The 23,136-nt window shown below is 42.0% G+C and overlaps 1 protein-coding gene across 1 annotated transcript in view; it reads right to left on the bottom strand.

Annotated features, from left to right (window-relative positions):
• The window catches only part of LOC126212738 (ankyrin-3-like), a 160,289-nt gene that overhangs the window by 14,875 nt on the left and 122,278 nt on the right, over positions 1-23,136 (bottom strand). Inside the window, exons 5-6 of the mRNA XM_049940148.1 lie at positions 18,583-18,770; positions 14,848-15,036 (exon numbers count right to left, since the gene is read on the bottom strand). Of these exons, the coding sequence (XP_049796105.1) occupies positions 14,848-15,036; positions 18,583-18,770 (377 nt within the window). The remainder of the gene's footprint in view (positions 1-14,847; positions 15,037-18,582; positions 18,771-23,136) is intronic.

Genomic DNA, 23,136 nt, shown 5'->3' on the forward strand with positions numbered 1-23,136 from the left:
GTACTAAGACTGGAGTCAAGACTTCCTCTGGGAAGTGCCGCAGTCTACATGTTGCTAGATCGAGCATATTGCCAGACACAGAATTCTGAGAGGAGCACGACTGTATTGTCCACCTTACGTGAACGACTCGGCGGTCAATTTTTTGGTCTGAGACTGTATCTACAACACATATTGTACGCTGAAGACCCAGAAGAATTTAAAAAAAAAAAAAGTAGTTTATGAGAGCAACGTTAACCATAGCGTTCGAAGTATTCATAGTATTGTATACGTGTGTGTAAACGCCTTCCAATGACCACTCAAGAAAGACAAGAATACACAGTCTATCTCCAATATTATAAATACGCCTCAGTTTGTGGATGAACTCAGACTTAGGTTGATAATAATTGTGAAAATTTAGCAGCACTGTACCCATTGGTGTTAAACTCGTTTTCAACCAATGATTCCCACAGCTACAGGGATACTACTTGTGATGCCTCTTAGACAAAATACTTACGCAGTGTTATCAGACGAAAAGATCAACCTGACACAAACTGTGGGAAGTTTGTTTTACAACCTTCGTACCTGGATATTCAGCTTTTTCCTATTTGAGATATCTGTGAACGTTGCTGCTTAAGACGATTTAAGCAGAAACTAAATTCCCTCAGCTTCGACAATGTTTAAAGAAATCGTCTTATTGGCACTAAATCGTGGTTTGTGAATTGTTTACCGGCCGTACTCTGCCGTATTTTGCCGGTTGGAAGGCAAAAGCTTACTGACAAATTTCACACAGAAATTACTGTTACAGTGTACTTATGGAGCCAAATGAGTGAATTGCGTATTTTCCGGTGAGAAAGAGCACTGGCAAACAGTCTTCGCTACATTAGGTTATTTAAACTGGTGTCACTCTGAGCTAGAATGTATGGTCAGCGACTAAGTGTAAGGTCAACGTTTCGGATGCGAGTTTTGCGACTGTGAAATACTTTCCTACATTATAGAAGCGAATATTAAATTTGAACTAATATTGCGAAAATTTTGTACTTGGACAACTTAGAATGAAAATACTTATGTTTATTTCAAAGGGAAACAATAGATTTTCTAAAACACTGTCTGTCATACACAACTTGAAACAGGTCATGTCGACCAAATCATGTGGAAGAACTAACAGCAACGTATATCGGAAGGCAGTAAGATCTCTTGCCTTTTGGTTTGTCAGTACTCGATAGCCATTTCTAGGCGAAAGTAAATGAAGAAAGGCAGTGCGTTTTTGTTACCAAGTAACGTCTTCGTCAATTACTTTAGTTTTAAAGTAATCTACGAGTAATTGCTGGTGTTTGATATTAACATGAAAAGGATTCCGTAGACAGGGAAAGAAACTGTTCTTGGGAAACTACATCTATAGTGACCAAAAGGCATTAAATGATGATCAAGCACTTGTGTTACAGCAGCGGTATGAATAGAATGATAGTAATAATAACAGTAATAATCGAATTATCCGGCAACTTCACACTTCACAGTGGATTTTCTCGAACTAAGAAATTTGCTGAATTTGTGAAAAATCAAAATGGCTTCACATCCAGCCTATGATGCCTAGAAGAGTCTTTACATCCTGCTGACATGAGAATAGCATAATCTCTGCGTCAGAAGCTTGCTTCTACTTGACCATTTAATAGACTCGCATTTTTTCCACCGTGACTAATTTTGTAAGCTAAGCACATCATCCGTTACAGCACACTCTTGGGGCTGGGTAATGTGGCCACAATGGTATGGTGGAACGAGCTATCACAGGTGCAATGCGTGGGTTCAGGCATTTACTTTTAAGAGGCACAAACAGATTTATTTTACCTCTGGTAACCTCAAGAGGAAGACGTTATAATCCAGAATCCGCATTAAACATCACGTTCCTTCATTACCAACTGGGCAGAGCCGGTTTACGTTGGGAAATGACACAGCGGAAGTCATGGTAAACAGAAATACAGTCGCCAGTAAGCTTACTTACATTAGGAAATTTTATTTTATTTGATGAACCGATAGCCATTTAAAGGGACAGGGCTCTTATTTTACTTGTACTTGATTGAACTAGAGACGTTTAAAAATTTGGTGCTGGACTGTGATTCGAATTCGTATCTCCTCTTTCGAGGATCTGAATCTCTCGGAACAGTATAGTTCAGTCATTTCGTTCCTTTTCCCAAGACTGCAATCTTCTCTAGGTCTCCTCCAAAGGTAAGTATGTGGGTCTGAAACCTGATCCAGTACAAAAATATTCATAATTTCATTTCTAGCTTTATCAAGTGCACACCCACCTGCTAGTGAAAATTAACGCGCAATTTCAATGTCTATTCATGTGTTTCCAACAATCGCAACAGGTGTCGTTATTTCTGGTCAAACACGCACACATCTTACTGTTCATGAGTAAGCAACTGATACTTAAGCTATATTCGTGGATGCACGGTAGGTGTGCAGTTCGATTGTCGCTTAGGCACAAAAGTGTGTATCCTTATTTTAGATTCAGACACCTAGCGGCTCGTAAGAAAAACCGATACGTAACATTTGATTTTTCTTAGTTAACAATCGGATTACGTGTTGGGTTCGTATCTCCGTCACAGAACTTCACATCATGCACTTCATCTTTAAATGCATGCACACTTTGTTACTTCAGAATGGAGGTATATCAGACATCTTTCGTGGTTAGATAACAGGGACGAAAGGGTCTTGATAGGAGTCACGGTTTATTACAAAAATTCTCGTCTTTTATTTTCAAGTTTAGATTTGGTTACTGGTATTGGCCAAAATTTCGGTAATTCATGACTCTTCATGGCTAATCATCAATATGATGTGATTAGATTACATTAGATTAACTCTTGTTCCATAGATCATGAATACGACATTTCGTAATGATGTGGAACGTGTCATTTTAATGAAAGATTTCTTTAAATACCATGATTCAATTTCTTTACAACAATTTTTTACACTCTCTCTCATTGCATTTTATCTCTCTCTCTCTCTCTCTCACTCTCTCACACAAACACACACACACACAAACACACACACACACACACATTCTTTTTTATTTTTATTTGTATGTTGTGCTCGACTATCGGCGAGGCACGAAAACGCCTGTGAATGACTTTCTTAGTTTTGAGTACACTTACGAAAGAAATATAAAAACAAAAATGAGAGTTACTGATTTATGGTGCTCAGTTTGCAGTCAGTTCTGAGTATTATTAGTAACTACGCTCCAGTCCCTAAACCTAGTTACAGAAAGCGAATCAGACGCATTACGTATTCCAGGCCGTAGCAGCCGCGACTTGGAGACACCAGCTATGGTCACTTCCCAGACCGCTTTAGGAACACATCGGTTCGTCTTCTTCCTGCTGGTACTGTAACTGAGATTTGGCAACAAGGCAACGTATGTTTGGCAACTCTGTGATCGACGAGTTACTTCCTGGTGTGCACGGAATTAAGCCTCAAAGTTCACTTGATTTTACCTGTCATTTCCATTGAATAATCTGAGTTATTATCGCTTGAAGGGTAACAAAAGATTGAAAATTTACGGTTTTCAGCCCAGGAAAGTCGTTGCAGGTGGAAACCGCAACTAATCTCGACCTTCAAATAGCGGTTTACGAGTTCTAGTTACTATTGCCCTCGTAATAGGAAGCTAAGACCCATACCTCCTCGCCAGCTCTGTGGTAACGTGCTGACCTGTGAAAAAGCGTCTGTTACGGTTCGCAGTTCCAGTCTCACTGACTGTAACGTTTTTATCCCTTCTGTGAAAGAGCTACAAGCAGTCAGATCAAACATCAATAAGGAAATCGCAAGAAAATGCTTTCAGCTCATAGTGCAATGTTGAAAAACTTACAATGCTGCACAACAGGTAAGGCCTCTTTCCGCTGCTGCCAAGCGAATTTTGGGTTTCTAGGAATACGTAACTATATTTATGAAATGCCACATTTGCATACCTCTTGAGTATGACACAGCATACCAACTAAACACAGACCCAATCAAAATCTAAGTGAGTAGTATTTTACTAATTCGTGTCGATAGAGGCATGCTTGTGTACAGATACTTTCGTCGTAAGGTTATCATGGTTAGTTTTATTTCATTTCTTATAATACAGTGCACAATTTTCGTAAGGTTTCCTTTAGTGTTGTTAAAACAATAGTAAACATGAGAGAGAAATTAATCATCAACGATATATGCGAATTCTCTGATGTTACCTATGACAGTCTGACAATGCACATGCAGTTTATTGATTACATGCATGTAGAAAACTTGTTCTGAATTAAAGCTGTCAAACAAAGTTTGAAGAAGAATAAAATATCACTACCACACGACGGCTAATGTAGAAAATACTTTTCTGACATATTATGGCACGATGCGCTCTCCCTGCACATCTTCGAGATGCATCTGCTGCCTGCTGTCTATTCAACCTGAATAGAACAAAATGTCACAGTAGTTAGCCATTTTTCCACATGCGACTACTTTGGGTTGAGAAGTGAAGGGAATTATGTTCAAAGTTCAATTAGATTGATACCTTCAGCAGAGAGCAGAATTGCTTTTTAAAAAATGTAGCACTGAATGTATTCGAACTCGCGACATCTTATCTATGCTACAAGCTGACACGTAGCTACAGCAGCTCCAGAGCTCGGCAACTATTCCTCCAGAACTTTTGGATTCCACAGCACTCTGAGATTATGCATATGGCCAGGTCTCGACTTCTGAGAGACAAACAGTTACAGCTTTTCTTTTGGACTGAACGACGTTTTCTAGTAACAGATAGCGCAATAGAATAGCTCAAGTGGAAAGGAACACTTCCTATTCAAACTTCTGCATCCTACACTGTTGGCAGTTGTGTGTAGGAGGCAGTTACGTGATTTTATTTCTGTGATTACAAAATAGTCGAATGTATGCACTGGGTAGCCGAGGCAGCTAGTTCATGGTGATTCGGTCAACCAAGTAAATGAATTTACTGAACATGCTGCAAATTACTACAGGGAGCCTGTGTGTCAGAATTCTCATCCAGTGTGGCGCAACTGCGTTACGATAGAAAAATGAGTCGCAGAGAAGAGGATTTCGTGGTCTGTTGGACGGATGGTAGGTTGTTATACCTATGGTCTGGGTTCGATTCCCACTTCCGTCAATGATTGTAGATAGGGAGAGACAGATTCCATTCTCTCCTGGCGACACCAAGTGAAGGAGATATAATGGCTGCGTGGTCTGAAAATTCACATTCAAGATGATATTCCTTCTTTACCAAGTAGACGGTAGGTTGAACCACAGTAAAGTCTGGAGTGGCGACATGTAGAAACTCTATCACCAGTAACCTTTCTTATACCAGTCATTTATTTCAAGTGACGACACAAACGCTATGTATGGTCACAGGACACTTATTCCATCTTTTATTTGAGCTTCTGTATGTCGATAAAATTGGTTCTAAACTGGGAATGCAACTCAGACCGCCCTTAACGCGGAATTTGATCCCTTCGTGGCAATACAGCTCGGCTACAATTTGTTGTTTGTTCAAAACTGCAGATTCCTCAACACCTTCACATATTACGCGTGAATGGGATCGAATCCTGGCCCGGCACTAAAGATTTAATTATGTATTATCAAGCTCTATCATGAGAACACCTATCTGCTGGTGGATAATAATTTTGATTTTTAATGTATTTTCATTCGTTGTCAACACTAACGATATCTGACGTTTTTAACTCCCAGTGAGACACAGAACTATTTGCGAGATGACTGTAAGTTCAAGATGCAATTCTGAGCAGCTGGTGGATAAAAATTCGGTAGCTGACGTCTCTTTGTGTGTAGTCAACAACGATATGTGTGGGGCTCTATTCCCAGTGAGCGCTGAACTCTTCGTCATATTATTTCAGTTCGTCGTGTCATTTAATGTTCATACATATTCTCAACTAGCTGCTCGTGAATAACTTTAATTTTTAATGTCATTTTGTGTTAAATAGTTCAAATGGTTCAAATGGCTCTGAGCACTATGGGACTTAACTTCTAAGGTCATCAGTCCCCTAGAACTTAGAACTACTTAAACCTAACTAACCTAAGGACATCACTCACATCCATGCCCGAGGCAGGATTCGAACCTGCGACCGTAGCGGTCACGCGGTTCCAGACTGAAGCGCCTAGAACCGCACGGCCACACCGGCTGGCCCCCACCATCTGGTATCAATGCATTACCCTATCATCCATTATATATAATCATTTTCATAGTACACTTGATATTATAGATGAGTAGGACACAAGACAGGACATAGATAATGTCCGTTTGACGTCAACAGTGTGTAACATTTTACTTTTTTTGAATAGGACAATGTTCCTCTCCAATAATTTTTAGATTAGTTACAATAAGCTTACGCTGCAAGGGAATTCGCTTGTATTTTTCAATATGTGGTTTGTCGTCGGTTTGAAGGCCTTCCATAACATCGGCAACGTAGTGCAACTCCACCGAGGGCTGTCTGGAGTAGGGTGGAGATAGCAATGTGAAAGTTGCGAGCTGTCGAAGACGATCTGCATATTCCTAATGCGATTAGGACATCGTATACTCTTGACGACGTTTAGCACCTGTGCAGTCAGTCACCCAATTTCAGAATTCATTTTGAGTAATCCTGCTAAATTCCCAAAATATTGTCTTTTTATATTGATGAGTAATATGGATAGTCGTCACGTTCATGTGCCGTCTACAACGCAAATTTAATGTTACTATCCTAGGAACTAACCTGCAATACGTTTTGTATTTCATAATCGGAACTATCTGCATTAACCGTCATCAGAGCAATGTCAGGGAACAGAATGCAGCAGTGCCTTGCTACCTACTTGAGGACCTGCTTGAGTCGTGTTCTAAGGAAAGGGTAGTTGCTGGTTCACATTATATTACACTAGCGAGAAGTACCGACTTTTCCTTTTCTCTGCAAACATCCAGAACTAAATTCAGTAACTAAATGCTAAGAATATATTTGCATTGTGCCAACTCAAAGATCAATAGATATGGATATAGATATAGATTTTTATATTTAAAGCCATTCTCGTTCTGCGTTGGAATAAACATCATTCATTATTTGCTTGTTCTTGTTACGATTGTTATTGTCATTCTCTCACTCGCAAGAGTTTTCGCATTCCTATTTGGTATCGATGCACATGAAGAGTGGCTATGAAAGAAGGGAATACTGAATGTTATGTCATGCAGAATACACTCATTTATTTCGGCTCCTCGTGATCTACGCTACAGGAGAAGTGAGATACATAAAGTTGACAGTGTGAGGACAGACCTGGTAGCACAACTGTGCAACTACACAGTGTTACCAGATAAAATGGTGCTGCGGAATCGAAAGTGTAGTACGGACTTTGCCACAGTAGCAGACAGCTGGTAATTTAGGACCATGACCGTGGATTACACTTTGGTCAGTACTGGTTAGAGTGCTGCAACTGTAAATGGAAGGCTTTGTTTGATGTCTTATGCTGATGCTGTCTGAATAAATTATGCCATTGGATAGAAAGCGGTTTAGTTTTGAGACCTAACCCACGAGGTGGGAAGGCACAGTGGTCTGCTTCAGGAATTCCAAGCAATAAAACACAAAAAACAACCCAGGAAGGGAGACATGCATTTGGAATCTGTTCATCGTTACGGGGTCAAACAAGAGGGTAACATTACTGAAACAATGATCGGGCTACTTAGTATATAATAGAGCATACAGATTGCAAGGAGGAAACGTATGAAGACGCAGACTTCCTCGTTATCAATATGTGCGGCATATCTTTCGTGTTAACGAAAGTAAATTCCCGCTTTACCTCTTCTTACGTGTCAAATGAAATGAATGCCATGAGGAATAGAATATTTGTTGACTGCGTCTCTTCTTGCTTCCATCCTTACCAACATATTTCTTCATTCTCGTGGTAATCATGACATTCTATGTGTATGCTGCAAAAGATTGCAAGTGGACAAATTCGACATCGAGGTGCAAAGCGTTATATTCAATTCGAATAAGCTTCCGGTGTATTTTTACTTCATTTGTATTTTTAGATGATTATGAACGTTACGGAAAATTATCTCACATGCTTTATGTTGAATGAGAAACATTGAATGATCCCTTTTGCTTTCCCTACGTTGAAATGATATAATGTCGGCGTCAACAGCCTTCTTCCACGCCGGAAGCTGAAACTTGTATGATTCTGGATTAATGATAATTGAATGTCTCATATGTATACATAGCCCATAAGGCGACGTCAGAAACCATCAGGGGAGAACGCCGCATAAAAACCAAACGTGCGCGCGCGTCTCCACTCTGAAGAACCGTATCGGAGAATCACGGCAAGCATTTCGCTGAAGAGCTGCCTCGTCAGAGAGCCTAGAAATGGCAGCGTCGTAGCAAGTATTTGTCAACACTCTGATAGTGCATTTACTTCCGGGTGTAGGTCGGCGTTACCTCGCTAAATTCACTTGACATTCGTTTTCCACATCGAAGACTCGTACGATATAATCCACTGCAAGATGACACAATTAGAAAGTATATTTAATTTCTGGACTCCAAGAACGGCGTTCTTCACATAAGTAACACCTGTTTGTGTGTGCATTCGGGAGGACGACGGTGCAATCCCGCGCCCGGCCATCCTGATTTAGGTTTTCAATGATTTCCCTAAATCGCTTCAGGCAAATGCCGGGATGGTTCCTTAGGAAGGGCACGGCCGATTTCCTTCCCCATCCTTCCCTAATCCGAGCTTGTGCTCCGTCTCTAATGACATCGTTGTCGACGGGACGTTAAAACAGTAATCTCCACCTCCTCTGTTCGTGTGTTTAAGGTTGCGTTTTGAGGCTCAGGCAACATCGCAGTGACTATATTCCGCCTCTGGCCGCCAGTGTGTCGTTAGCTCAGAGGTTCCCTTGTGCGTTGCAGTGCTTGTACTATAAGACATAGCAGTTCGAATCACGGTAGAAGCCGCTGACTACAACCTTTTATTTTCCATTTTAATTAATGGAGTTGCAAACTGCTAGTAAAAATTTCTTATGCGAAATCTGAAGAATGCCTTTAAACATCAATCTTCGTCCGATTTCGACTTAGTAAATTAAGTTAATATCATGGATTTCTGCTTTGCAAATTCAAAGGTGCTTCACTGTAAAATAGACCCTGAAAAGATTCAAACCGACTGTCAACGATATAAATTTGAGCTTTGTTCGTCATATAGGTCTAACATGTCAGAAGGTTGTTTATGAAGTGCACATGTTCATTAATATAGTTCCCTTCTTCTAAATTTTTGCAATAGCATTTAACTGTAGACGTTTTCTAACACCGGCTTAGCAATTCCTTTCCGTTCTCTGAAACCTTCAAAACGACAAATTTTTCTGGTTTAAATCTGATGACCTTAACTATCACTTCCGATCAACAATAAATACTTCATGAACCCATACATGGAACTCCAAATGTGCAGTGTTCCTGCACTGCTACAGAGCATGCATTGCAAGGTAGTCACACAGTTTATCGCATAGACTTACCATAAGGAATGAAACAAGAACTGTAATACACTTTACACCACAGACGCTCACTCTGGCATGACGAAAACATCCAAACATTGACCAAAAGTTGCACAAATAATTGAGTTTGAAAGGAAAAGAAACAAGGTATGAAGCATTTATAAATTCATCGAATGTAGTGAGGTGGTTTAATTTCGTCCCAGTCTATAAAATTAATTTCGGGCCATACTCCGCTCTTGCCGATTAATGTAATATAATACCCGCCTACTAATCAGGGCGTCTGTCTCCGTTGCTTTTGAGCGTGAATGGAAATTGTAGAAATTTTCTGTGGAGCAACATTTAATAATAAAGCGTTTTAAATCATCAAAAGCGATGAGCGGTAGCAGGCGCTTCCGATAAAGAACGGGGGAGTGCAGCGCCGCTGCTGTCGCCACGGCCGCTGCCAGTAGCCAGCAAATGGATCCCGGAGCTTTGCCGCATACGGCGTCCAGAGGAGGACAGTCTGCAGGAAATCTGCCGCAAAATCGTTACTGGATAAAATTTTGATATCGGTGTGTCACAAAGCGAAATAGATTGAATCTGCGCTACCATTACATTCACGTCTTCAGCATTCAGACAGAAGAGGCTATAAAAATATTTTATGCCAGCTGCTCTCGATCCACTGACATTATGAACAGAAACAACGCACGCTACCGCTAGACCACAGGCGTAATCAGCCTAGAGTTTCTCTATCATGGGACAAGTTTTCCTCCAGGAAGTGCCGCAGTCTACAGTGTTGCCAGATTGTGCAGATAACCGGACTTAGAGAATTAGCGAGTTGGCCAGTTTTTTTGTCCCATGTCGCGATCGGCGCGGACTTAGCCTCTGAAGCGGCCGGCCGCCGGTCAAGTTTTATGTCAAAGAGTGTACCTCCTTCCGCTTCTGGCTACAGATGTGTGGCTGGGCGCCACTATCTAAATTGCTCCGGTTCGGAAATATCGTAGATCCGGGGCTGATGCACAGAGCAGTCTGAGTTGTAGTGGGGAGGTGGTTAGTCTCCATGTGACCTGTGCTTACGTTTAGTGATTTTGCTCTTTCCTCTTCGTTTATTGCTCTCACATTAAATGAAAACTAAACGGATTTCTGTGGCCGGGACCTACCAAATGAATTAAAATAAGTTCGCATAGTTACGGAAGTTAAAATATGTTGTTAGTTTCAGGTTTTATTTCCACCTTTCTGACAGTCAACCATTAATCACCTTGCAGAACGATGAATTTATCTTTGTCGGTTTGCTAAAGAGATTTGACTTTTATTAATATTTTGCACTGAGGAAGTCAATTTATTTGAAACTGTTTAATTTCACATTGTTGGCTAGTTTCAACTGTTTGCAGCATTTCAAGTGCACGTTTTCCATCTTCCAGCTTGTATGACATTATCCCATAATAAAGAACCGAAAAAAAATGGTTCAAATGGCTCTGAGCACTATGGGACTCAACATCTTAGGTCATAAGTCCCCTAGAACTTAGAACTACTTAAACCTAACCAACCTAAGGACATCACACACACCCATGCCCGAGGCAGGATTCGAACCTGCGACCGTAGCAGCCCCGCGGTTCCGGACTGCAGCGCCAGAACCGCACGGCCACCGCGGCCGGCTAAAGAACCGAACATGAGATAATACAGTACTGGTACTCAAGAAAACTTACATCCGAATCTGGATATATGATTGTGCACTTTAAGCCGAATTATGCATTTTAGTATAGTTCACGAAATTCCGATGCTCCTGAAGTATCCTTCCATGTCTTGTTTCTTTTGTGACACAATGAAAGATCTTTTAATATTTTACACGTACGAACATGCGAGCTTCCTGCGTCATCGTAGCTGGGCAGGCGCAGTGACGCCTGTTATCTGTCGCTCTCTGGCAACTGCTGAAACGAACCAATTTCTAACAGGTCACGGGAAAATATTGCGAATGGTTGTTTGAAAAGTGTTACTTTCAAGGTAAATTTCCTTTTACGCAAGATGAACTGTGTGCGAGAATGTACGATGAATTTCTTAAATCACAGAGCGTTTGACTCTCATTTAAAGATTAACTCTTTGAGGACGACCATCTAGTAGAATTTCGAGCCCAGAAGATCAGACATTTACGTCATTAAAAATTTTATTGGCACATTTGTGTGCTGTATCTTAAAGTGTAACACGCGCAAAATGATCAGCATTATATGTGGAAGCTTAGCTTTTCATGGAGCTTATTAATCTTAGAGACCAATATTATTTGTGAAAGCTTTGTTTTTCTTCTAGAAAAACTGTATATTAATTTAAACCATTAACTTTTCTTTTTGTGTGTTCGCGCTACTTAAGAGTGAGTTTTTTTTTAAACGTCCCGTCGACAACGAGGTCATTAAGAGACGGAGCGCAAGCTCGGGTTATGGAAGGATGGGGAAGGAAATCGGCCGTGCCCTGTCAAAGGAACCATCCCGGCATTTGCCTGAAACGATTTAGGGAACTTAAGAGTGATCTTGCTATTGGTTGACTACATTTTGCCCTGTGCTGTCATCAGCTGTCGAGATGTGATATGAGCTATGACTGGCTTACAAAAGGGCGTGGCAATCTCGATTTCATTGCTTCGGAGAGTAACATGCAGTGTTTGGTGCAATTCGAATTTATACCTCCGTAAAACGAAGAAATGCAGAGTACATGTTGCTGCACATCAAAGATCTTTCCAAAACGTGTTTTTTTTCCCTGGGTTTCGTTTTCTAAAGTGCCGGCAAATTCTACGTCTCTGTAGAAAACCATAAACATTCTGAGAATTGATAAGTTTTACAGTGCCGAGGAAAAGTATACTGTCTTTTAACACGGAAAAAGTGTATTTTCATCCGGGAGAAAGTGTATTTTCAACCAGGAAATCCGGGAATTTTTTTTCCTTGTCCACATATACACCCTGAAGAACACATCACAGACATGTGTACCAACATCTTAGCCCGCATCTCGTGGTCGTGCGGTAGCGTTCTCGCTTCCCACGCCCGGGTTCCCGGGTTCGATTCCCGGCGGGGTCAGGGATTTTCTCTGCCTCGTGATGGCTGGGTGTTGTGTGCTGTCCTTAGGTTAGTTAGGTTTAAGTAGTTCTAAGTTCTAGGGGACTTATGACCACAGCAGTTGAGTCCCATAGTGCTCAGAGCCATTTGAACCATTTGAACCAACATCTTAAGAAAATTTTGAAAATTGGATGTATAAACAACGCGAAAATAAAATTTTCGATTACTTTTTGAACATATCTGGTACGTGGATACTGTCTCCAAAATGTGTTGCGCATAGAGTTAGTGATATAGTGAAACATCACGCCGGGAACGGTAGATTGTTGCGCATGGCAGTATTTATTACATCATCTACCCTGAACTATGTGCTGTACAATGATATGTTTTTTCAGCGACGTTTTCGTTTATGTGTGAATGCAGTATGCAAAATGCGTTAGGAACGGAGTTTGTAGTAACAAAGTAATAAATGAAAACGTCATACGAGAAACGGCAGTTTTTCTGCATGATCAGCGAAAATTTTTTGTTGTTGTTGTGGTCTTCAGTCCTGAGACTGGTTTGATGCAGTTCTCCATGCTACTCTATGCTGTGCAAGCTTCTTCATCTCCCAGTACCTACTGCAACCTACATCCTTCTGAATCTGCTTAGTGTATTCATCTCTTGGTCTCCCTATACAATTTTTACCCTCCACGCTGCCCACCAATACTAAATTGGTGATCCCTTGATGCCTCAGAACATGTCCTACCAACCGATCCCTTCTTCTGGTCAAGTTGTGCCACAAACTCCTCTTCTCCCCAATCCTATTCAGTACCTCCTCATTAGTTATGTGATCTACCCATCTAATCTTCAGCATTTTTCTGTAGCACCACATTTCGAAAGCTTCTATTCTCTTCTTGTCCAAACTATTTATCGTCCATGTTTCACTTCCATACATGGCTACACTCCATACAAATACTTTCAGAAACGACTTCCTGACACTTAAATCTATACTCGATGTTAACAAATTTCTCTTCTTCAGAAACGCTTTCCTTGCCATTGTCAGTCTACATTTTATATCCTCTCTACTTCGACCATCATCAGTTATTTTGCTCCCCAAATAGCAAAACTCCTTTACTACTTTAAGTGTCTCATTTCCTAATCTAATACCCTCAACATCACCCGATTTAATTTGACTACATTCCATTATCCTCGTTTTGCTTTTGTTGATGTTCATCTTATATCCTCCTTTCAAGACACTGTCCATTCCGTTCCACTGCTCTTCCAAGTCCTTTGCTGTCTGACAGAATTACAATGTCATCGGCTAACCTCAAAGTTTTTACTTCTTCTCCATGGATTTTAATACCTACTCCGAATTTTTCTTTTGTTTCCTTTACTGCTTGCTCAATATACAGATTGAATAACATCAGGGAGAGGCTACAACCCTGTCTCACTCCCTTCGCAACCACTGCTTCCCTTTCATGTCCCTCGACTCTTATAACTGCCATCTGGTTTCTGTACAAATTGTAAATAGCCTTTCGCTCCCTGTATTTTACCCAAATTTAGAGAACGATAAATATTCTTCCTTTCATGACATGTATTTGGATTTGCGAATATGGATAATCATGAACTGTACAACGGAATGACGACAGTGAAGATTTGTACCAGACCAGGACTCCAGTATGTCCCACTTATCACGACATTCGCCCTACCATTAGGCTATCTCAGCACGACGCGAACTTTTATATGCTGTCAACCATGTGTCTACAACCTGTTCTCGTGCGTACATTATGTAAATTCTCATACAGGGGAGACATTTTACTTGAAAGGCGTTTGCCCAGTATTGATGAATGAATACGATATTGCAGTGTTGGTGTTATTCCGAATTACGATGTCTCATTCCTCCGGACATGAATGCATGTCCCAAGCCACATTACATCGTAATTTGGGGTAACACAGCCACTGCAATATCCTTCCATCATTTCGTAGGTGCCAGTGGGGATCCAAGAGGAAATAGGTATGAAATTATGTTTTAAAGTTTATTTCGAGTTACTGAGTACTCTCATTCTCAAATACTGGATGAATGTAATCTGGGTATTAGCGCATGTGGCGGTGTGCTTCAATAACATTCCCATCCTCACCCCTTCGAGATGTAGGTGGTTGTTACCTCCACAGTGCTTCATTCCAGACAGGAAGTGTTGCATGTGTCACGTTTGCTTGAAATCGCTCCAGTAATTTAGAATGGGATGTTGAAGAAACTTACACAATTACATGTTTATAAGATGTAAAGAGGAGATACAGTAAAGTGACATACCATTTCATGACCATAACACGTTGTGAAATCCCCAATAAGGTGGGTTGTGAACGTGGATGAGACACACGAGTAGTGACGCAACTCACCGCAGGAGAGCGATGTCAACGCTGTCAGGTGGGGGTCGGTGCGGCTGCGTCGGGACTCCAGGTGTGGTCGCTGAGCGGCTGAGTGGTGGGGGTCGTCCGGCTGTCGGCAGTAGCTGGCGAGCTGCACACAGGGACAATGCATGGCAAAGTGTGTCCACGTGGAGGCCAGGGGGCAGTATTGCTAAGGGTCTGTCCGCACACTGATAACAGGGCACACATTGCCACAGAAAATAGCCGATTCGCAATATGAATGGCCAGTCATTTACGTAATCAGTTTACACACAACTTCACAAGTTTCTAATACCAGTAGGTGTACGAAAGAACAGTTTGAATAAAATACACTAGGGTGACAAAAGTCATGGAATACCGACATGCATATATACAGGGTGATCAAAAAGTGAGTATAAATTTGAAAACTTAATAAACCACGGATTAATGTAGATAGAGAGGTAAAAATTGACACACATGCTTGGAATGACATGGGGTTTTATTAGAACCGAAAAAAATATAAAAGTTCAAAAAATGTCCGACAGATGGCGCTTCATCTGATCAGAATAGCAATAATTAGCATAACAAAGTAAGACAAACCAAAGATGATGTTCCTTACAGGAAATGCTCAATATGTCCACCATCATTCCGCAACAATAGCTGTAGTGGAGGAATAATGTTGTGACCAGCACTGTAAAGCATGTCCGGAGTTATGGTGAGGTATTGGCGTCTATTGTTGTCTTTCAGAATCCCTAGAGATGTCGGTCGATCACGATAGACTTGCGACGACTGGAAAACCGTGCCCCAGTCTGATGAGTTCCGATTTCAGTTGGTAAGAGCTGATAGTGCCGTTTGAGGGTGACGCAGACCTCACAGAGCTATGGAGCCAAGTCCGCAACAAGTCACTGTGCAAGCTGGTGGTGGTGGCTTCAAAATGGCGTGGGCGGTTTTTACACGGAACAGATTGGCCTCTTATCAGACTGAACTGTTGACTGGAAATGCTCGTGTCCAGCTACTTGAACTTCATGTTCCCAATCAACGATGTGACGTTATTGGGTCACAACTGTTCATAACTAGTTTGAAGAACATTCTGAATAACTCGAGCAAATGATTGGGCCACTTAGATCGCTCAACATGAATCCCCTTAGTCCTGACGTTTTCCGTCCTCCAAGTGTCCTGAATTTAATACTTGCCTAGAAGTAAGGCATTTTGACAGTTAAATACACCAGTGCTACTTTTTATGCACGAAATAGCCAGACTTTGAAGAGAAGAAGTTTTTGATATCTCAATTTAGTTCCTAGCCCCTTGTGTTCTCGAAAGAACCTAAATGTATAACTTGATTCGAAGGAAGCCTTTTTAACAGTCAAACATTACACCAGTTAACTATATATGTGGAAAATGGCTAGGACTTGAAGGGATTAAGATTTCGACACTTTATTTACACAGCTAGTAGCATCTAATAATGAAATATTTCAGTTTCTCTTGAAATGATCAATTACATTTTTCTTAACTAGCCTGATTTTTTCTTCAAGTAATTACGTCTTTCTTGAAACCTGCACCTCACACTGTTATATTTGATACCCCAATTGTCCATCTCTGTCAGATTTTTCGTGGTCAAAGTAGGCTATAGAAATTCAGTCTAAAGTATTCCCCAATTCACTCAAAAGTTTTCTCAATTAGCCTGATTATGTCAAAGGAAACGAACAATTTCTTTGCCCATTGGAATATAAAAATTAATAAAAAAGCTCACTGTATAATTTGTAGCGACTGTTGTTCTTGTTACACTCAAATGTTGGATAAGTCATTGAAAATAGTGGTAAAGATTTTGGATAAGTTAGTAGAAAAAGTGTATTTTTGTAAATAATCAGGAATTTATGATTGCATATAGAAATTTATTAAAGACAAATGTGATTTTGGGCAGAGAGGAGAAGATAGTAGAAGAAAATGTCTGTAAAGTGAACTGTGTGTGTGTGTGTGTGTGTGTGTGTGAAATATATGACAGGCATTTATTATCTCAGTGCAATCCTGAAACATAGTTGGAATGTTTTCAGGATGGATCAGTGCAAAGTTAGCCTCTCCACAGAAGTTTGTAGGTAATGTGTTGACAAATGGAAACAACTGTGGTAGGAGTGAAACTAGATATGGAATTTACGAATGCAGCCAATGATCGAGGAGATGTAGTCATGGGAAAAGAAAAAAGGAAACATTTTAAGAGTTTTATTAACCATGCCATATGTAGGAGCAATGTTTTATGGCAGTAATCGTTTGACCATGTAATAAAATGAGTGTCTTGTTCAATGTATTGTAATTAACAGATTTGACAGATTTCTTGTGGTCGTGTGTTAATGTGTGTTCTGGTTACTTAATCTAGCAAAGTCGTCTACGAATTTACCACTGACATAACATTAAGCTGTTTGTAGACATACAGGTGATTTGAATGAAAAGCTGTGAAGTTGATGTTTTAACGGCAAAACATACAATTACCATATAATAATGCATAACATGTGGCAGTGAAGAAGATGATGGTTAGGAATTATAACATTATCCGATTTAAGTTATCAAGAGCATTTCTGAAATATACATTTGAATACTGCAGACAGAATATGTTTAAAGTGTGTGTCATAGGATATAGGATATGTATGTGTGTCATAGGATATAGGATATGTATTTTGTTTCCAATATTCATTTTCGTGTTACACTACAATCAGCAGGAGAGATCAGGTTTGAGTGGCTTACGAGACAGGATACAACTAAATGAGAAATAAGTCAGACAATGCAGACACCGTTATCTCGAAGGCAAGAACTCTAGTTAAAAACTGAATAAAAATTTAAAAATAGCTGAAAAATAAAGAAAAATTATGGGTATTACTGCTCACCAGACTTGTAAGGATGATTAGTAGCTCCTGTGCATGGACTAGCGAAGTCCTGGTTGAATGAAACACTGTAATTCACTAGACAGCCTTTAGTATCGCTACAGATAGCTACACGTAAGACAAGCAGCATGAGATTTGACCGTGGCTCTTCGAAGAAGCAAATACAGCGCCCTTGTCCCAAAAAACACCTCCTACTTGAGTTATAGAAATGAGTGGAGAAAAGTCCAGCACATATCACGAGAATCAACTGACACTTTTGGGACGTTTTGGAATGCTGACTTCGTGTCAGGCCTCACTGACCAACATAGATACCTCTCAATAATTCAAGAACAGTCTTAGTCGCACTTATAATTGTTATAATACCGCCAACCGGTTTCAACCCGACGTAGGGGTCATCTTCTGGGCGTTTACACCATTGACAGTTTCCTGCCGTTATGTAGACAGGAGTGACATCACCAGCAGTCGACCAATGGTGTAAACGCCCAGCAGATGACCCCTTATGTCGGGTTGAAACCGGTTGGTGGTATTATAACAATAATAAATGCGATTAGGACTGTTCTTGAATTATTGATTAATCATATTAATCGCTGCTTCTCTCCACAACCATGTTGTCCAAAAATATAGATACCTCTCCTCAGTGCAGCACTCCATGAAGAATGGGCTGCCATTCCCCAAGAAACCTTCCAGCACCTGCGAGAGTGTAAGCTACCGTCAAGGTAAAGCGTGGGCCAACACCATATCGAATTCACAGCATTACCGATGGAGGGCGCCACGAACTTGTAAATCATTTTCAGCCAGGTGTCCGGATACTTTTGATCACATAGTGTACATATATAATTCTACAACATGAACATGTGAGATGTCCCAAACTTACCTGGTTTTTGCTGACGGATTAGACAGCAGGCGGCTCACTTCCGCCTGATCTTCACGCTGGCTGTGCAGAGTCCCTCCCATCACGTGGAGCAGGTGAGCCTTTACGAAGTCAACTACGGCCTGCCTGAGGCTGTCAGAGGAGCGCCTGACTTGGAGCACAGCTGCGGCCGCTGCGGCCCCCCCAGACACCTGTGCGGCCACCAGCTGCTCACACTCCGCCTTCAGGATGGACAGTCTGTATCTGTCAGCGGCAGCCAGCAGCTGTGGCGCCATGCTGTGCACTTGGGGGGGGGGGGGGGAGTGTGTACATGTAGGCCAGCAGCTGGCGCAGCACTGGACCCTCCACGCCCGAGATGGCAACGTGGCCGCTGCTGGCCTCCAGCGTGCTGTTCCGCAACATGGCGGCGGGCACGGTGCTGCTGGCAGCCAGGACGGCCCTGTGCGCCACCAGACGTGTGTCGCCTGCCACCAGCCTCACCACGGCGCTGTCCCCGGCGTCCAGAAGGGCGGCCAGGTCCACAGCTGCGGTCTCCTCATCCCTCTGAACTGGTTCCACTGTCAAAGATTCGGAAGCGTAGAGTCAACAGAGTCACTCTGCAGCACTTTGCCCTTAGACCGTACCCTCCCCGCTGTGACAGAAGTCACGGGATAGTCAGTGGGAAACGTCTCGACTTTGTTGGCAAAGTATGGGTATAATGTTCAGCAGCTTCCAATCATTTGACAGTAGTCAGAGCGAATTCCACCTGCTACAAACGTTAGCTACCTCTGCCCATGTTCAAGAACAACGTTAAGAGTGGTGCTTCATTGCGTCTTCTAACAACCCTACCACAACAAAGGTCAAAATTTAATGATGATTGTGGTGTTGCTCACGCTGCTAAATACTGCATTTTCGAGCAACAACAAAGTTATATTATGTGGCAGGTGTCATTAGAGCACAGTTAATAAAGTCATTTCATGTAATAATGAATAAACTAGGCACTCATCTTTTCGTGTTTCCCACGCTGGTCTCGTCGTAAAAGCATGGCTCAATTGTCGAAAACCTAGGTGCTGATGATTCCAAGCTCAGATGCAAAGAGGCCTAGGTTTTATTCTGCTATATTCGAAAGTTTTATAGATGTGTTTCACAAACGATTCTTGAAGATTAAACCTTCGAAAGTTAGCACAATGGTGATGTAAAAAAATAATTAGCACTCCGAATTTAAGTTACACTTCTTTTATTGCTTTTGTTGCAGTATCACGTAAATCACAAAACATCACAATACAAAACACACTAGAAAACATCTTCCTCACTGTTACAGTTCACATTTTGTAAGGTGACTACGTTATGCGTCTTTCCAACATGACGTCCAAGACTTGACTTTCTCAAGGTCCGACTCTCTAACTGCTTATCGCTTACGCGCCCAAAAATCAGAGTTACAAGAACGTCAAAGATCATAGTGACATAGAATACACATAAGAATAATATCATTGCAATATAAACATATTGATGTATCAAAGTACCTCTACATTAATGAAATTACATCTGAATGTTGTCTCAGAAATATGTTAACTACTTTACAGAAACACAGTAGAATATTGCTGGTATCGAGAGGTTGAGTTGAGCTGACGTAATGGTTACGTAATTCAAGTACCATTAAAGTCTGACCTAATGTTTTACGTAATAGTAAACAAATAACATTAAAATAAGCCTTTTGATTGTTTTTTAATTTCTCAATCAGTGTAGCTGACACTACTGATAATTCGCAGTAAGAATTGAAGCAATCGGAGCGCAAAACGAGATTTATATTAACGTCGCAGAAAGACCTAGCATAACCTTTCCTAATTTGCTTCAAATTTTTTGAGATTTTGAGTGCTGTCAAACTCAAAAATTTCAATTTGTGATACATGGAGACAGTGTACATTCCTGTTGAAGGGGAGAGCTGAGTGCAACACGATCTGTTAGTTACAGCTTTTCCACAGTAACTACGTCACAAACGCCGAATTTTTGTGGAATTTGTCATGAAAAAGTGTCATGCCTTCCAGAAATTCACAAAAATTCGCATTTATACATATCGATATACAATGGAATTGGGGGTGAACGGATCTTTGAACGAGGATACCACTGCTAGTATCGTATCGAGTACAAATTTCGATGACAGCTGATGCTGCGGCACAAAATACGTTTCATGCGGCATGCAACATAACAAAATACACACTATATCGCGATACAACCAGAAGATTTGGTACAATCAACAAAAAAAGGTGAAGTATATGGACCTAAGTTTCAGAGGCGAGTTTATCTGACATATGTCACTTTATTCAGATACCAAGAAAAGTAAGATTATACACTCCTGGAAATGGAAAAAAGAACACATTGACACCGGTGTGTCAGACCCACCATACTTGCTCCGGACACTGCGAGAGGGCTGTACAAGCAATGATCACACGCACGGCACAGCGGACACACCAGGAACCGCGGTGTTGGCCGTCGAATGGCGCTAGCTGCGCAGCATTTGTGCACCGCCGCCGTCAGTGTCAGCCAGTTTGCCGTGGCATACGGAGCTCCATCGCAGTCTTTAACACTGGTAGCATGCCGCGACAGCGTGGACGTGAACCGTATGTGCAGTTGACGGACTTTGAGCGAGGGCGTATAGTGGGCATGCGGGAGGCCGGGTGGACGTACCGCCGAATTGCTCAACACGTGGGGCGTGAGGTCTCCACAGTACATCGATGTTGTCGCCAGTGGTCGGCGGAAGGTGCACGTGCCCGTCGACCTGGGACCGGACCGCAGCGACGCACGGATGCACGCCAAGACCGTAGGATCCTACGCAGTGCCGTAGGGGACCGCACCGCCACTTCCCAGCAAATTAGGGACACTGTTGCTCCTGGGGTATCGGCGAGGACCATTCGCAACCGTCTCCATGAAGCTGGGCTACGGTCCCGCACACCGTTAGGCCGTCTTCCGCTCACGCCCCAACATCGTGCAGCCCGCCTCCAGTGATGTCGCGACAGGCGTGAATGGAGGGACGAATGGAGACGTGTCGTCTTCAGCGATGAGAGTCGCTTCTGCCTTGGTGCCAATGATGGTCGTATGCGTGTTTGGTGCCGTGCAGGTGAGCGCCACAATCAGGGCTGCATACGACCGAGGCACACAGGGCCAACACCCGGCATCATGGTGTGGGGAGCGATCTCCTACACTGGCCGTACACCACTGGTGATCGTCGAGGGGACACTGAATAGTGCACAGTACATCCAAACCGTCATCGAACCCATCGTTCTACCATTCCTAGACCGGCAAGGGAACTTGCTGTTCCAACAGGACAATGCACGTCCGCATGTATCCCGTGCCACCCAACGTGCTCTAGAAGGTGTAAGTCAACTACCCTGGCCAGCAAGATCTCCGGATCTGTCCCCCATTGAGCATGTTTGGGACTGGATGAAGCGTCGTCTCACGCGGTCTGCACGTCCAGCACGAACGCTGGTCCAACTGAGGCGCCAGGTGGAAATGGCATGGCAAGCCGTTCCACAGGACTACATCCAGCATCTCTACGATCGTCTCCATGGGAGAATAGCAGCCTGCATTGCTGCGAAAGGTGGATATACACTGTACTAATGCCGAAATTGTGCATGCTCTGTTGCCTGTGTCTATGTGCCTGTGGTTCTGTCAGTGTGATCATGTGATGTATCTGACCCCAGGAATGTGTCAATAAAGTTTCCCCTTCCTGGGACAATGAATTCACGGTGTTCTTATTTCAATTTCCAGGAGTGTATATGTGAATGTCGGTAAATAACCATGCGAGTTACTCGAATTTTGCACTTTGCCGGTTTGTGTCACCCTCTACGCGTTTCAAAAGTGGACACTGCACCCTCAGTGTATCTCGCAAAAACGAAGTAGGATATACAGCACAACACAACATTTCTTCTACTTGAGATGCCTAATGATGCGTTATTAAAATATTTCTTGAAAATAGAACTGATGCCCTCCTAAGCTAGGCTACGATTATCACTGTAAGGATCTATGGAGTATGTATACAACACGTAAATAAACAGCACACCAAGAGTTATGAATGTTTGTGATTCTGAGTACCGTGATAGGCAGTAGACTCACATGATTACACTGTGACTCAAAGAAGTTGTTAATCACTAAGTAAGACTGTTGTTGTTGTTGTGGTCATCAGTCCTGAGACTGGTTTGATGCAGCTCTCCATGCTACTCTATCCTGTGCAAGCTTCTTCATCTCCCAGTACCTACTGCAACCTACATCCTTCTCAATCTGCTTAGTGTATTCATCTCTTGGTCTCCCTCTACGATTTTTACCCTCCACGCTGCCCTCCAATGCTAAATTTGTGATCCCTTGATGCCTCAAAACATGTCCTACCAATTCTATTCAACACCTCGTCATTAGTTATGTGATCTACCCATCTAATATTCAGCATTCTTCTGTAGCACCAAATTTCGAAAGCTTCTATTCTCTTCTTGTCTAAACTATTTATCGTCCATGTTTCACTTCAAAAATGGTTCAAATGGCTCTGAGCACTATGGGACTCAACTGCTGTGGTTATTAGTCCCCTAGAAC

This window comes from Schistocerca nitens, chromosome 11 (genome assembly GCF_023898315.1).
Source record: "Schistocerca nitens isolate TAMUIC-IGC-003100 chromosome 11, iqSchNite1.1, whole genome shotgun sequence".
Classification (NCBI taxonomy): domain Eukaryota; kingdom Metazoa; phylum Arthropoda; class Insecta; order Orthoptera; family Acrididae; genus Schistocerca; species Schistocerca nitens.